This window comes from Bos grunniens, chromosome 20 (genome assembly GCF_055505025.1).
Source record: "Bos grunniens cultivar Pamir isolate PY7600 chromosome 20, Bosgru_T2T1.0, whole genome shotgun sequence".
Taxonomy (NCBI): Eukaryota; Metazoa; Chordata; class Mammalia; order Artiodactyla; family Bovidae; genus Bos; species Bos grunniens.
This window is the reverse complement of record NC_141184.1, coordinates 33,390,820-33,405,406: the sequence shown is the minus strand read 5'-3', so window position 1 is coordinate 33,405,406 and position 14,587 is coordinate 33,390,820. Positions and strand designations below refer to the sequence as shown.

Here is a 14,587-nt window from a genome sequence, read left to right as displayed (position 1 = left end):
AGTCAGGAATTCAAGAGCAAGAAGTTTTATTCCAGTATCTACAGAGAGTTTTATTTCTGTGATGCTGTGTTTATGGAACACTTAGCGTTTTGGTTTGTTATCTTGTGGGGGCTTCATGTGAAATGAAAAGATCAATGCCATTTTTATAGCTGTGTGCTCATGGCAGAAGAATACACTATTATTTAGAGCTGATCTGGGTGTCTCTGGGGTCTTTCCACAAATGCTATGTTGGACAGTCAGTGAGGACTGGCTTGTACTCCCCACACATTTATACATTTTTAAAAAGACAGCAGAGGAAGCAGGGGACTTGTTTCTAGCTCTCATTCTGTTTCTGACTCATTTGGAGGTCTTAGCAAGTACTGTTATCTCTGTAGTTTGGTTTTCTAATGGTAAGGTGAGGATAACACGATAGCAGAGCTATTAACTTCTCAGGATTGAAATGAAATAAGCCAAGAACAAGGACTGTTACCCCAAATAAAGAGGTTAACTACTGGCAAATAGGATTATGGTTTTGTCATTTAAAATTTTTGTTTGTTTTAAGTATCTAATTTGTGTACAATAAACAAACAGTACTTCAGGAATTAGGGGGAAAATGCTCATAAGATATTTTAAGTCCCCAAACCTTCTCATTCTATTAGCAATCATCTTATTAATCTGGGGCAAGAGTTGATAGGAGGGCCAGCTTTGTGAATAAGTAGGAAACAGGAAAAGGCAGATATGTTTTAGGATTAAGAACAGGTGCTTCAGTACTGGGGCATTTGTTAATTCAATACCTGCTTGATAGAACCTACCAGCACCCTGCTCATCCAAGTTACCGTCATGCCTTCACTTAACTTCAATGGCTCCCCAGTTGGTTTCCCAGTGGCTCTTAAACACACCAAGCATCCTCCTCCTCTAGTGCCTTTGCTTTTCTCTCTGCCTAATACACTCTTCCTCCCCAGATCTGCCTGGCTCATTCACTCTCTCCTTTCCTGAGTTTGCTCAAATATCACCTTCTCAGAGTGGGCCTTTATACAATCACTGGATACCAAATAGTACATCAGTGTTTTTTCCTCCAAGCTCTTTGTCCTTCACCTAGCTCTTACCAGTGATATACTCGCTGTACGTGTATGTGTTTATTGCTTATTCTTTGCATTCTGGCCCCCAGAATGTAAACATCCTGACGTCACAGGCTTTTTTTCCACTGTTCAATCCCTAGCCCCTGGAACAGTGCTGAGGCCCTGGTAGATGTTCAATAAATATTAACAGAGCAGATGCATGGGCCATGGGGTAGAGCTTGGCAATTTGTTGTTGTTGTTGTACAAATAAACATTGAGACTATAATCAGATTTGACCACTAGTAGCCTATATTTAGGGCTTTTCCTGGTGGCCCAGATGGTAAAGAATCTTCCTGCAATGTAGGAGACTCAGTTTGATTCCTAGGTTGGGAAGATCCTCTGGAGAAGGGAATGGCAACCCACTCCAGTATTCTTGCCTGGGAAAGCCCATGGACAGAGGAGCCTGGTGGGCTTCAGTTGTGGCAAGGGAAAGAATTCCCCTGACAGGAAAAGGCAAGAGACAGGAAATGTAAGAAATCAAAATCAGGCTTCTTACACATCAGAGGATCTTTTCTAAAGCATCAGGGTAATATATATACATACATACTTAAATGTATACTCCATTTATGAATTTATGAAAATCTGCCTGTTGACCAAGTACCAGGCACTGTGCTTGCTGGAGATACAAAAATGTATAAGATTTGGTAGCTTCCCTCAAGGGATCTATTCAATAGAGGCAACACTTCAGGCTTTCTGGAATGTTCCTTCATTCCCCTTCTCATTGACATCAACCAACGATTTAATTGCCTCCAAGACAGGCACATACTTAATACCAGACTTGGTGTTAATACCATACATTCACATGCTTACATGACCTGACAAAGTGCTTAAGAGTGTACAAAATAAATAGAGGCTGGAATGATCTTAGATCCCTGGCCTTGACTCCTCCTTCCAGAAGCATGGACCATTGGATTCTCACTCTGAACTCAAAGTGCTGAAGAGCCATTGCTCTTGAAAGTCAGCAGGTTGATGTTCAAACCATTTCCCTCCTCATCGTCACACCTCATGAAAATAATGAGGGGATAAATGAGGCTTTTGCAGCGGGAGGTTTGAGAGTGTGGAGACCTGGGCCCTGTGAGTCACAGATTCCCTTACATTCACTCTTTGGTGCAGCTCAGCCTTTGTTTCCTCATCATCCCACAGGTCGTCAGGAAGGGAGTTGAAATCCGCCTGCCACTGAGACACGAAGTCTTGCTTGTGGTCTGGACGCCTCAGAAACTGCTGGAAGCCTGTTCTGTAAGGCATTGGGGGAAGGAGACAGAGCTTACATGTCCTCGCTGTAAACTACATGACTGGAACGGTGGGAACTTTACTTACCTAATATCATATAAGTAAGCAAGTACGGCATGCTGGCCTTCTCTCAACTGCCTGAGTACTGTTTTGATGGAATTTATATAGGAATTTTCTATCAGTTTCCAGTATGGTACTAAAAATGATGGTATTTCCTGTTAAATGACAAAGCATAAAAATCATAATTTCAAAGGGCAAAATGCTTCTGTGCAATTGAGCCAAAGGGCACTACTAAGTGGGAGATCAAGATGCAACTGCACTGGGACTTCCCTGGTGGTCCACACTCCCAATGCAGGGGGCCTGGGTTTGATCCCTGGTCAGGGACCTAGATTTCACATGTGGTAACTAAAAGATCCAGCATGCAGCAACTGAGAGCCAGCACAATCAAATAAATAGTGCACTGGGACGACCCAGAGGGATGGTATGGGGAGGGAGGAGGGAGGAGGGTTCAGGATGGGGAGCACATGTATACCTGTGATGGATTCATTTTGATATTTGGCAAAACTAATACAATTAGGTAAAGTTTAAAAATAAAATTAAATTAAAAAAAATAATAAAAAAATAAAAACTCTGTAAACAATTAAAAAAAACAAATAAATAAATATTTTTTAAAAGATGCAACTGTGGCTACTTAAATGATCCCTGTGCAACTTCTAGCTCCTCCCCCAGTTAATTCCTATTTCAAACCATTCTTCATGTCTCAGCTCAGACATGTTTGTTTCCAGAAATCCTTCCCCAAACCCACAAGTGTATAGGGTCATCCTTCATCCCCTGAAGTTCAGATGTCCCACTTGAGCACCCTGTACTTCTCCCTTTAGAGCACTGATGGCATTAGTTGTAACTGCTTATGTTATTTGTCTATATTCACCTCTAAAATGGCAATCTCATAAAACCAGGAAGAATGGTTATCTTATTCACTGCTGAACAGTTTTTCCTATAATTAGCACAGCATCTGGGGCATGTTAGGTGCTCAAGAAATATTTATCGAATGAATGGATTGAATGATCACAGACATCTTATCTTGCCTAAGTTGGAGAACATCTATGGGCTCATGTCACAGTGATTGGTGAGTTATTCCTCTGAATTCCCCCTTGAGGTTTCACATTTGCTTTAAAGTGCACCATGAAACTCATAAAGTTTCTTTTATGTTATCTTTAATGAGGCAAATCAACCATCAAAACCAAGAGATAATGAAACAAGAAATAAAATTGAAGATATTTATTATATTTAATACAAACTTTGTATAGTAGTTATTCCCTTATTGGCTGTGCATTTGTTAGTCAGGGAACACACACATGGGCCTTGGAGGTCATTTGGGCTAATTTCCTCTCCAACTGAGAAATGACAAGAGATCCAGGGATAGATTATCCAGTCTTCCTGTGGACCTGATTGATTTCAAAGCAACCCCCCTCCAGGTCACACTTGTGCTGGTGGAAAGTTCTTCCTGTATTATTCGCCTTCCTGTAGTTTCTACTTATAAGCCCTAGCTGTGCCTTTCAGAGGACAGGCTGCATTCATACTGTCTTCCCTGTGACAGCCTGTTAAATATTTAAAGATGTGAGAGGGGAGATGTAGGCTGTCATTCAGGATGAAACTTGCTTAATTTTGTATTCCTGGCATCTGATAGAGCATTTGCAAATAACAGGTACTTAACAAACGTTGATAATTGAGTAGACTCAATTAAACCCAATTTATCATCAGTTAAATTTTTAAGAGCCTGGATGGCTCAATCTAGTTCTATTTAATTTAATTTTATTAATATTTTATTGGGGCTTTCCTGGTGGCTCAGGTGGCAAAGAATCTGCATGTAATGCAGGAGACCAGGGTACAACTTCTCGGTCAGGAAGATCCCCTGGAGAAGGGAATGGCTACCCACTCCAGGATTCTTGCCTGGAGAATCCCATGGGCAGAGAAGCCTGGAGGGGTACAGTCCATGGAGTTGCAGAGTCAGACATGATTGAGCGACTAACACTTTCAATATTTTATTGGAGTATAGCTGATTTACAATATTGTGTTAGTTTCACATGTACAGCAAAGTGATTCAGTTATATGTATATGTATCTTCATTCTTTTTTAGATTCTTTTTTCAAATAGCTTATCACAGAATATTGAGTAGAGTTCCCTGTGCTACACAGTAGGCCCTTTATGGTTATCTATCTTATATATAATAGTGTGTGTGTGTTCAACTCAAACTTCTGATTAATCTCTCCCTCCATGTATGATTCTGTGTTCAACCATACCTTAGTATTTCATTTATCTAAATTAAACATTTACAGTTCTTTCAATGCTTCTCTCATATCATTTTAACACCTTTCTCCTACATAGATTCCCTTCTGGTTTCCAGTTTTGTAAAAATAATCTCTCTTAAAAGATATGGTATCCAGAGTGGTGCTTAAGACCATTTTACATAAGTCCACTACTAAACCTCAGAATTCCCAGGTGACTCAGGGGTAAAGAATCCACCTACCGATACAGGAGATGTGGGTTCTATCTCTGGGTCGGGAAGATCCCCTGGAGGAAGAAATGGCATCCCACTCCAGTATTCTTGCCTGGAAAATCCCATGGACAGAGGAGCCCGGCAGGCTATAGTCCATAGGGTCACAAAAGAGTCGGACATGACTGAGCATGCACCCACGCATGCACACACCAAAACTCCCTCCTAGTGACTTCAAGACATTAACACTCAGTGCGTGGAGAGTTACCACCCAGGAATGGACCTCATTGAACTAATATCCTGCTCACTGCTCTCATTTATCTACAAAAACTTCATAAGAAATTGTCAAATACTATTTTGAATTCAAAATATACTATGTTTATGATCCTTCCCTGACCCACCAACCCAACCTTGCTATCAGAGAAAAGGAAAGGGCCAGTCCAGCAGGACTCAGGCTTAGTGAACCTATCTGAGATTTGTGTGGTTATTTTGTATGTTATAGATGCTCAGAAGGCATATGTTTAATAATTTTCTTTTACATTTTGTCAGGGATTAATCTTTGGATCACTGGTCTTGGGCTTTCCTTGTGGCTCAGACGATAAAGAATCTGCCTGCAATGTGGGAAGACATGCTATTAAATCTCATCTGCCTTTAATTAAATATTTAGGCCTTTGTCCACATCTGATCTTCCATATTATACTGTATCTTCTGTGGATTTCTGTGAGTTATTGATAATGTCTATCTGTAGTTTCTTTAATTCTCTGGGATGTGATTTTTCTGGGTCTAGGGACTTGAGGTTATGTGCCGTGACTAGATGCTAAGACCTGTCCTTTCCAATTAAATAATCTTCTCTTCATTGACTGAAGCATAATAGGAAATTGGGTAGCCAAGGCAAGTATCCCCCAAGCTTGAGAAGCTAGAAAGCAAAGACCCCTCACTCCACTGCCTCCTTAGTTTTCTCCACACCTTCCTTGTGTCTGGCAAAGGGGGAAGGACCCAGGTTTCCCTCGAACTTGGTTGCTGCCTCCCCCTGCAAGAGCCAGATGTGGAAGCAATAACTATCTCTGTGTCTTTCCACATGCCTATTGAAGTACATCTGGGGTCCCTGGAAGGCCTGGAACTAGGTTTACCTGATAAAGTGTAGGAAGAACATATATATATATATATATATAATTGATTATGCACATATATATCTATTTTATTGATTATATGAAACTCAAATTTTTTAACTGGGCATCTGTCTTTCTTCTCTGTTTGCAGGTAAGCTCTGCAGCTCACATGTGAGAAGCTTAGAATGGAAAAGGAGCAGAGGAGAGCATGTGGCCTGCTTTGTTTCCAGGTTCTAGGCTACTTCTGGTCACAGCAAAAGGAGTACTCTCCATGGTGTCACTTAGGTAACTAGAGGTCTGGGCTGTATATCCTTCTGTAGTCCCTACAGACTGACTCCCCATCCTTCACGCTTCACCCTGCTTGGTGCCCTGGGAGGCCAACTCACGTAAATTACTTTAGGAACCTCCCTTACCTTCCTCCCTTGCCTTCCTCCTCCCAGGCAGGGACTACGAAAACAGAAAGGACATGAGGTCTGGTTAAGTGTTTCCCTGCTCCTCTCTGCTGGTCGCTGCAGGGGGCTGCATCCTCTGGGAAGGCCACAGCCCTGGCAGGTGGTTCTCTCTGTGCACAGGTCTTCTTGAGGTCTTCACCTGTGCTCCCTGTCCTCACCTTCTCAGGCCCAGGAGCGATAATAGCTCCCATTGGGGGTAACAATCTAACTCTTGTAGATTTCCTTATTTATTGACTACACACACACACACACATGAGCTTCCCTGGTAGCTCAGTTGATAAAGAATCCATCTGCAATGCAGGAAACCCCAGTTCGATTCCTGGGTCAGGAAGATGCCCTGAAGAAGGGACAAGGTACTCCAGAATTCTTGGGCTTCCCTGAAGAAGGGACAGGGTACTCCAGAATTCTTGGGCTTCTCTGGTGGCTCAACTGGTAAAGAATTTGCCTGAAATGTGGGAGACCTGGGTTCGATCCTTGGTTTGGGAAGATCCCCTGGAGAAGGGAATGGCTACCCACTCCAGTATTCTGGCCTGCAGAATTCCATGGACTGTATAGTCCATGGGGTTGCAAAGAGTCATACATGACTTTCACTTTTTCTTTCATACACACACACACACATCCATATATATATATATATATATATACACATACACACACAAACATATATATGGGCTTTCTGGTGGCTCAATGGGTAAAAAATCCACCTGTGATACAGGCAATGAGGGTTCGATCCTTGGGTCAGGAAGATCCCCTGGAGTAGGGCATGGCAAGCCACTCCAGTAGTCTTGTTTGGAAAATTCCATGGACAGAGGAGCCTGGTGGGCAGCAACCCATAAGGTCATGAAAGAGTCAGATATGATTGCAGTGACATAGCACTTATGATTGAAGTGCATAGCACGACATAGCACTTATATATATATGTAAGTGCTATGTTGCTTCAATCATATCCGACTCTTTATATATATATATATATATATATATAAATATAAATCAGCCTTTGTTCAGCTGTCTTTAAATCATCATCTGCTTTCTGCCAGGATCCTGACTAGAAGATCTCATACAAGGGAAGCTTGCATCTTATCTCAATGTAAATGTTTATTTTGTACTCCTTTTAGTTCCCTCTTGTCCTCTATGAATTTATTTCTTTCAAGGGCATCAGGGTTTGGAGTTAAGGATTAGATTTCACTATTTTTGTCTCTCACTGTCCAACTCCCGCCCAATAATATCATTTTAATTTTATCTCCGTCCCATCAACCACTTCTGTATACTGCTGCTATGACAGTTTTTGAATATATTTAGTTTTCAAAGTAGCTACTATTTGGCTGAGTGATATTAATTATACACATCTATATTAATATCATATAAAGTTTTAATCTTCTAATATTTCCTGTTCTAATCTCCCCGTCAATGCTAATTAATTAACTCTTCAGAGCTCTATAAAGAATCTCTAACACAGTTGTCACTGTATTTGACTCTGTATTGAATGCAGTGAATTATTTTACATCCTTCTACCCTCCTCCAAAGGGTTTATCATTTAATTGGGGAGATAAAGAAGATGTTTCCCTAGGAATGCTCAATAATAACTGCAACTCATGGCTGGGTCTCAAGTATCTGGCATAGATCGTCAGGGCTGAGAGCTCATAAGAGTCGAAAACCATGGAGGACTGAAATAAAGAAGACAGGGACTAAGTTGTTCAAAAAGTCTTAAAAGAAAGGCCATTCTGTGTAATTTTCCCAAGATGACTTATCTATTTAAGCAGCCCATCTACTCAGTGTTCTGTATGGGAAGGAAATCCCCAAAAGAGGGGATATATGTAAACACATAGCTGATTCACTTTTCTATACAGCAGAAAACAATATAGCATTGCATAACAACTATACTCCAGTAAAGTTGCCAAGGTGACAACTGGGCCTTGCAGCTGTCAGAGAATGAAGAACCAATTTAAGCTTCAGGGCTCAGCTGGACATCCCCTTGCCGGATTTATTAAGGAGGTCAGGCCAGGTAGCTCCCTACTCATTTATGAGTTGAGTTAGCTTCAAAATTTTCCTTCTATTTCTGAAAATTCAGGGGTTAAACTTCATATGAAAGCCTTATGATGTGGGTATGAGAGCTGGGTTGGAGGGCTGTAATTTTCTGGGTCTGTGTTCTGGGGAAGCTGTCTTTCCAGAAAATTGCATCTCTGCTCCTCCTTGGGGAGAAAATTGGTCCTCACAGAGACCATTTACTCTCCTGATTGCATCACTCACCAGCCGCTCAAAGCATGACTCAGAAACTTGAGGGTGCAGAGAAAAACATGAAATGTGGTTCAATGAATATTCTCAAATGATCATCTCTGCTTTTTTGATAAATACATATATTATCAGCCAAGAAAGGCCTTTTGGATGGTGCAATGTGAATCTTACCATAAAGAGGAGAAAGAAGAAATTCTACTAGTTTGAGTCTAAACTGCCATACCTCAGGAATTGGTTCATTTACATACACCCACTCTTCTGATCCGGGCTTCGATGGGGCTGGCACTACTGGGACCGGTGAAACATCTGTAGACTCAGCAGGTGATTTCTTGAGTGGAATCTTTCCTCCTAGCGATTTTCCTCTAGGAGAACCTTCAACATGTATATTAAATCATGAAATTTCAAGGATATGGATGGGGACAGATTCTGGTGGAGGATTAAATTTATGATTGCCATGAGCTTCATGCAATTCATTAATTGCTCTTTAAGCAACTTTGGGCAGATTTATCAAATCAAAAACAAAAAATCTCATTCTCTACAGCCCCTAAATGTATCAATGATACCAACAGCAGGTTTTTTTTTTTTTTTTTTAAAGCAATACTATACTTCTCTTGTCCAATTAGCTGTGGAAAGCAACTTGATACTTCATTTTCATCTCTGTCCTTGCTTCTACAATGAACACATGGTTTTTATAAAGTTTAGACTCCAGAGAAAAGTGCAATTTACTATTGCAAAAAACTGGCAAATTGAACTATCACCCTGAAAAAGAAAGAGGGTAGTCACAACAGGAGCAGTGTTCTTGTTTACTGAAACCCAGGAGAAATTGCCGGGAGAAAGGATGCTGTTATGAGTCGGCTGGAGTCAATGAGGGGTGCAGGGGAGGAGAAGAGGTATTGTAGCTCTTGAATAGTTCCATATTCCCTGGATCAGACAGAGGGTTTCTAATCAGGGAAACTATATTTCTTACTACAGTCAGGTTGTATGGATGAAGGCAACCTCTGTGCCAAAAGCCTGGCTGAATTAAGGCATAAGGTGGTGGGGAGAGGGGAGGGAAGGAGAGAGGAGAGGAAGAGTGAGAAGGGAAAGAGAGGGGAAGGAAGAGAAGGAGGAAGAAAAGGAGGTTGGAGGAGCAGAAAGAGAGGCCTCATTTCAGCTCAGAATCCAGAAAGGGCATGCGCTATCTGAGAATATCAAGGGGGAATTCAGGCCAGTGAAGTGGTATCCATGTGGTCTGAAAGATCTTGTGACTGATGAAACTACCTTAACTCAGAAAGCGCCTATATTTCCTTAAAGGATCAAAGTTATAATTTAGGAATTCATTCAGTTTAAATTTCACTTACTTTCAGATATGTTGTTAAGATTTTAGATGCAGTTTATAAATGCCTATAGAATTTGCAGCACTTTCTTTCCCCAAAATATATTTCTTTAGTGAATATTATTTAATGATATGCTGTTTAGGAAAGTAAATACATCTTCCATTTTTATAATAGTTAAAAATATATGGATTATAAGTAGAGGAGAAATTGTCAATTATGTACTGTGGACAGTTCAGTGCTAAAAACAGTACTGCTATCTACAAGTTTAAAGTTGTATCTAGATTTTATTTTAAATTAGAAAAATTTAAGAACATCTTTATTCAGGTAATAACCAAAAATGTTCATAATTTGAGAAATGTTTCTATATGGTAATTTTTTAATTCTCTGACCTGAGTTTCTGGTAAAATATGTGATAACACTACTACTTTAAGATGAATTTTTCTAAGGAGAATTTCTAAGGATAACTTTGTAATTATGAGATTGGAATGAGTTTCTTTTTCTTATTTTCTTACATATCATGATCATTCAGTGAAAACTACGACAGCCAGGAAGTATTTTTGAACCACTGTGCTTTGATCTTGTTTAAATTTTATCTAATTGTTTTAAACAATCAAAATGCTAAGAGGAAAAGATGTAAATGAATTAAAATGTATCTATTGGCATAGAGAGTGAAAATAGATATCACATTTGAACAAAATCTATCAACATCTCGAGTTTACAAAAGGCAGTCCTTTTAAAGTATTACTCATGTGACCATGTGAAGGTTTCCATTTCTAAGATGTTTGCTTTCATTGGAGGTTGAATTATTGAGTTCTCAGGGCAGCCATTCTTCTTGCATGAGAAGTTTGAAGGGTAATCTGTTCTTAGCACATGGTAAAGGCAGATTTTAGCAGTTTTTAGTCCAGTTATTAGAATCTAACTGTATCATGCAGAAGCCCATGGAGTGAGAACAAGTAGATAAAATGAGGTATAAAAGAAAAACAAAATTTTACAACATGAACATGGGATTTGTTTAATGATTTTATCTGTGAATAAATAGTCAAAGTTGAAACAGCAGAGCAACAGATTTGAGCAATGATAATAACATACTAGGAGCTCAGGAAAGGTAAGAAAAAAACTTCATCAATTGAAGAAAGGAATTTAAGAAAACTGGAACACTTTTACATTAAGTTGGCACTATTCAGTGAATTAAGATTGTAGGAAGGAGGATAAGATGTAAAAAGTCTGATTTTTCTTTAAAAGAAAGGCATTTTTATTACCTTTCAGTCTTAAAACATGCCCTAGTAGAATCAGATTTAATTAAGAACCTCACTGGGTAGAAACAAGAAGATTGGTTAACAGTGACAGCTTCCTTATTGTTTTTGCTTCAGCAAGAAAACATTTCGTTGTTAACATATGGTGCTAATAGTTGCCTGGGCTGCAAACATTGGCAAATGAAGTAGAGACTCAGGATGCCTTGGATAAATGAAAATTTTAGCTCTGAAGCAACGTGGCCAGGAAGAGAAGGGTGTCAGTGTTAGGTAAGGAGCCAGATATGGGGCATGAACCAGCTTATTCTCTAAATCACTACTGAGAAGCTATTTTGGAAGAGTTTTCTCTCCTTGGTGTCCTAGAATTCATGTTGTTTCTCTGTGTGGAGCTCAGTTCAGTTCAGTTTAGTCGCTCAGTCGTGTCTGACTCTGAGACCCCATGGACTGTAGCACACCAGGCTTCCCTGTCCATCATCAACTCCTGGAGCTTACTCAAACTCATGTCCATTGCATTGGTGATGCAATCCAACCATCTCATCCTCTGTCATCCCCTTCTCCTCCTGCCTCCAATCTTTCCCAGCATCAGGGTCTTTTCCAATGAGTCGGTTCTTCGCATTAGGTGGCCAAAGTATTGGAGTTTCAGCTTCGGCATCAATCCTTCCAATGAATATTCAGGACTGATTTGCTTTAGGATGGACTGGTAGGGTGTCCTTGCAGTCCAAGGGACTCTCAAGAGTCTTCTCCAACACCGCAGTTCAAAAGCATCAATTCTTTGGCACTTAGTTTTCTTTGTAGTCCAACTCTCACATCCACACATGACTACTAGAAAAACCATAGCCTTGACTAGATGGACCTTTGTCGGCAAAGTAATGTCTCTGCTTTTTATTTTTTTTTTTTATTTTTTTATTTTTTTTATTTATTTTTTTTAATTCTTCCAATTTTATTTTATTTTTAAACTTTACATAATTGTATTAGTTTTGCCAAATATCAAAATGAATCCGCCACAGGTATACATGTGTTCCCCATCCCGAACCCTCCTCCCTCCTCCCTCCCCATACCATCCCTCTGGGCCGTCCCAGTGCACCAGCCCCAAGCATCCAGCATCATGCATTGAACCTGGACTGGCAACTCGTTTCCTACATGATATTTTACATGTTTCATTGCCATTCTCCCAAATCTTCCCACCCTCTCCCTCTCCCACAGAGTCCATAAGACTGTTCTATACATCAGTGTCTCTTTTGCTGTCTCGTACACCGGGTTATTGTTACCATCTTTCTAAATTCCATATATGTGCGTTAGTATACTGTATTTCTGTTTTTCCTTCTGGCTTACTTCACTCTGTATAATAGGCTCCAGTTTCATCCACCTCATTAGAACTGCTTTTTAATAGGCTGTCTAGGTTGGTTATAGCTTTTCTTCCAAGCAGCAAGCGTCTTTTAATTTCATGGCCGTAGTTACCACGTACAGTGACTTTGGAGTCCCCCCAAAAATAAAGTCTCTCACTGTTTCCACTGTTTCCCCATCTATTTGCCATGAAGTGATGGGACCAGACGCCATGATCTTAGTTTTCTGCATGTTGAGCTTTAAGCCAACTTTTTCACTCTCCTCTTTGACTTTCATCAAGAGGTTCTTTAGTTCTTCTTCGCTTTCTGCCATAAGAAGGGTGTCATCCACATATCTGAGGTTACTGATAATTCTCCTGGCAATCTTGATTCCACTTTGTGCTTCATCCAGCCCAGCATTTCTCATGATGTACTCTGCATATAGGTTAAATAAGCAGGGTGACAATATTCAGCCTTGACGTACTCCTTTCCCCATTTGCAACCAGTCTGTTGTTCCATGTCCAGTTCTAACTGTTGCTTCTTGACCTGCATACAGATTTCTCAGGAGGCAGTTAAGGTGGTCTGGTATTCCCATCTCTTTCAGAATTTTCCACACAGTCAAATGCTTTGGCATAGTCAATAAAGCAGAAAAAGATGTTTTTCTGTAACTCTCTTGCTTTTTCAATGATCCAGCGGATGTTGGCAATTTGATCTCTAGTTCCTCTGCCTTCTCTAAATCCAGCTTGAACATCTGGAAGTTCAGGGTTCACATACTGTTGAAGCCTGGCTTGGAGAATTTTCAGCATTACTTTGCTAGTGTGTGGGATGAGTGCAACTGTGTGGTAGTTCAAAAATTCTTTGGTATTGCCTTTCTTTGGGGTTGTAATGAAAACTGACCACTGGTCCTGTGGCCACTGCTGAGTTTTCCAGATTTGCTGAATATTGTGTGGGGCTGGAGATGTGAAATGTAGACTACTATAAAGTAATGAGGACTGGTTATTTGGGATCACATATAGGACCTGATTTTAGTATAATTATAATCAGTGATAAACACTGGGAACTCCTTAAGTCAACTTTGCAAAGGATTCGCCTTTCTGCCCACAGTCTTTGATAACCTGATCTGGAATCAATAATTATATCCCACATTTATTTAGTCCCATGTACTCTGAGCTGGATCCTGTTTTTTTTTTTTTTTTGTATATTTACTTATTCCCTGCAATAGCCACAGGGAAGTACTTTTATGACCTCATTTTACACACGAGGGAACTGAGACAAGCCAAGGTCAAGTTGTCTGTCCTTAGTCACTTGGATGCCACTTAGATGGTAAACAGGCAGAGCTAGAATCTCAGTCCAGGCAGGCCCACTCCAGGGTCCATGCATTTGACTATCATATTTGATTGCCTTTACTGTTTATTGATGTAATTCATGTTCAGAAGTGTTCATTAGTTTGATATTTAGAAATCTGCAAGTTTTAGAGTTGTCATTTTAATACTATTTACTTGGCTTATAAATTGATTTTAAGACTGTTCTATTTGCATTATAATTGTTACAATTTAATTTTTCTGCTTGTAGTGAAAAATCTATTAAAAGTTCAGCCTGAGAAATCAATTCATTGAAAGGCTAGATAATAGAGTATAGATAATATTATTTAATTCATTTAAATTAGATGATGGTGTTAAGGAAAAATCCAAGGAAGTTCTGACCCTGTGGAGAGTTAATATGGAGTGTAGATTGCATTCACCAAAGTGTGACGAGACTGACTTTCCCTTCTCTCAGATTAATGATTCCTAACAAAATATTACCTTATTTATTTTGACTCTCAATTTCCTCATCTTTGAAGGAAATGATCATTGCTACTTCACAGGTGGTTATGAGGATTTAGTGAGATTATACATAAAAATGATCTTGCATAGTGCCTGACATATGGTAGGCATTCTACAAGAGGTAGTTCGTTGTTATTATTATTACTATGAATTATATTGTACAAGGAGAATGTTGAATTTTGCCATCTGAACCATGATTGTAAATTGATCATCAACTTTCTAATGTGTGGCATCAACTTTCAGATAAAACCTAACATGTTTT

The 14,587-nt window shown here is 39.7% G+C and overlaps 1 protein-coding gene across 10 annotated transcripts in view; it reads right to left on the bottom strand.

Moving 5' to 3' along the window:
• SPEF2 (sperm flagellar and cilia associated 2) overlaps positions 1 to 14,587 on the bottom strand; it is a 208,077-nt gene that overhangs the window by 82,203 nt on the left and 111,287 nt on the right. For all 10 annotated transcript variants that reach the window (XR_015148649.1, XM_086361399.1, XM_086361400.1 and 7 more), the window contains 3 exons: positions 8,838 to 8,986; positions 2,415 to 2,542; positions 2,193 to 2,331 (listed from right to left, as the gene is read on the bottom strand). Coding sequence is in view for 9 of the 10 variants with exons in the window: in XM_086361399.1 (XP_086217525.1) it covers positions 2,193 to 2,331; positions 2,415 to 2,542; positions 8,838 to 8,986 (416 nt within the window). In the remaining variant the exon portion in view is untranslated. The remainder of the gene's footprint in view (positions 1 to 2,192; positions 2,332 to 2,414; positions 2,543 to 8,837; positions 8,987 to 14,587) is intronic.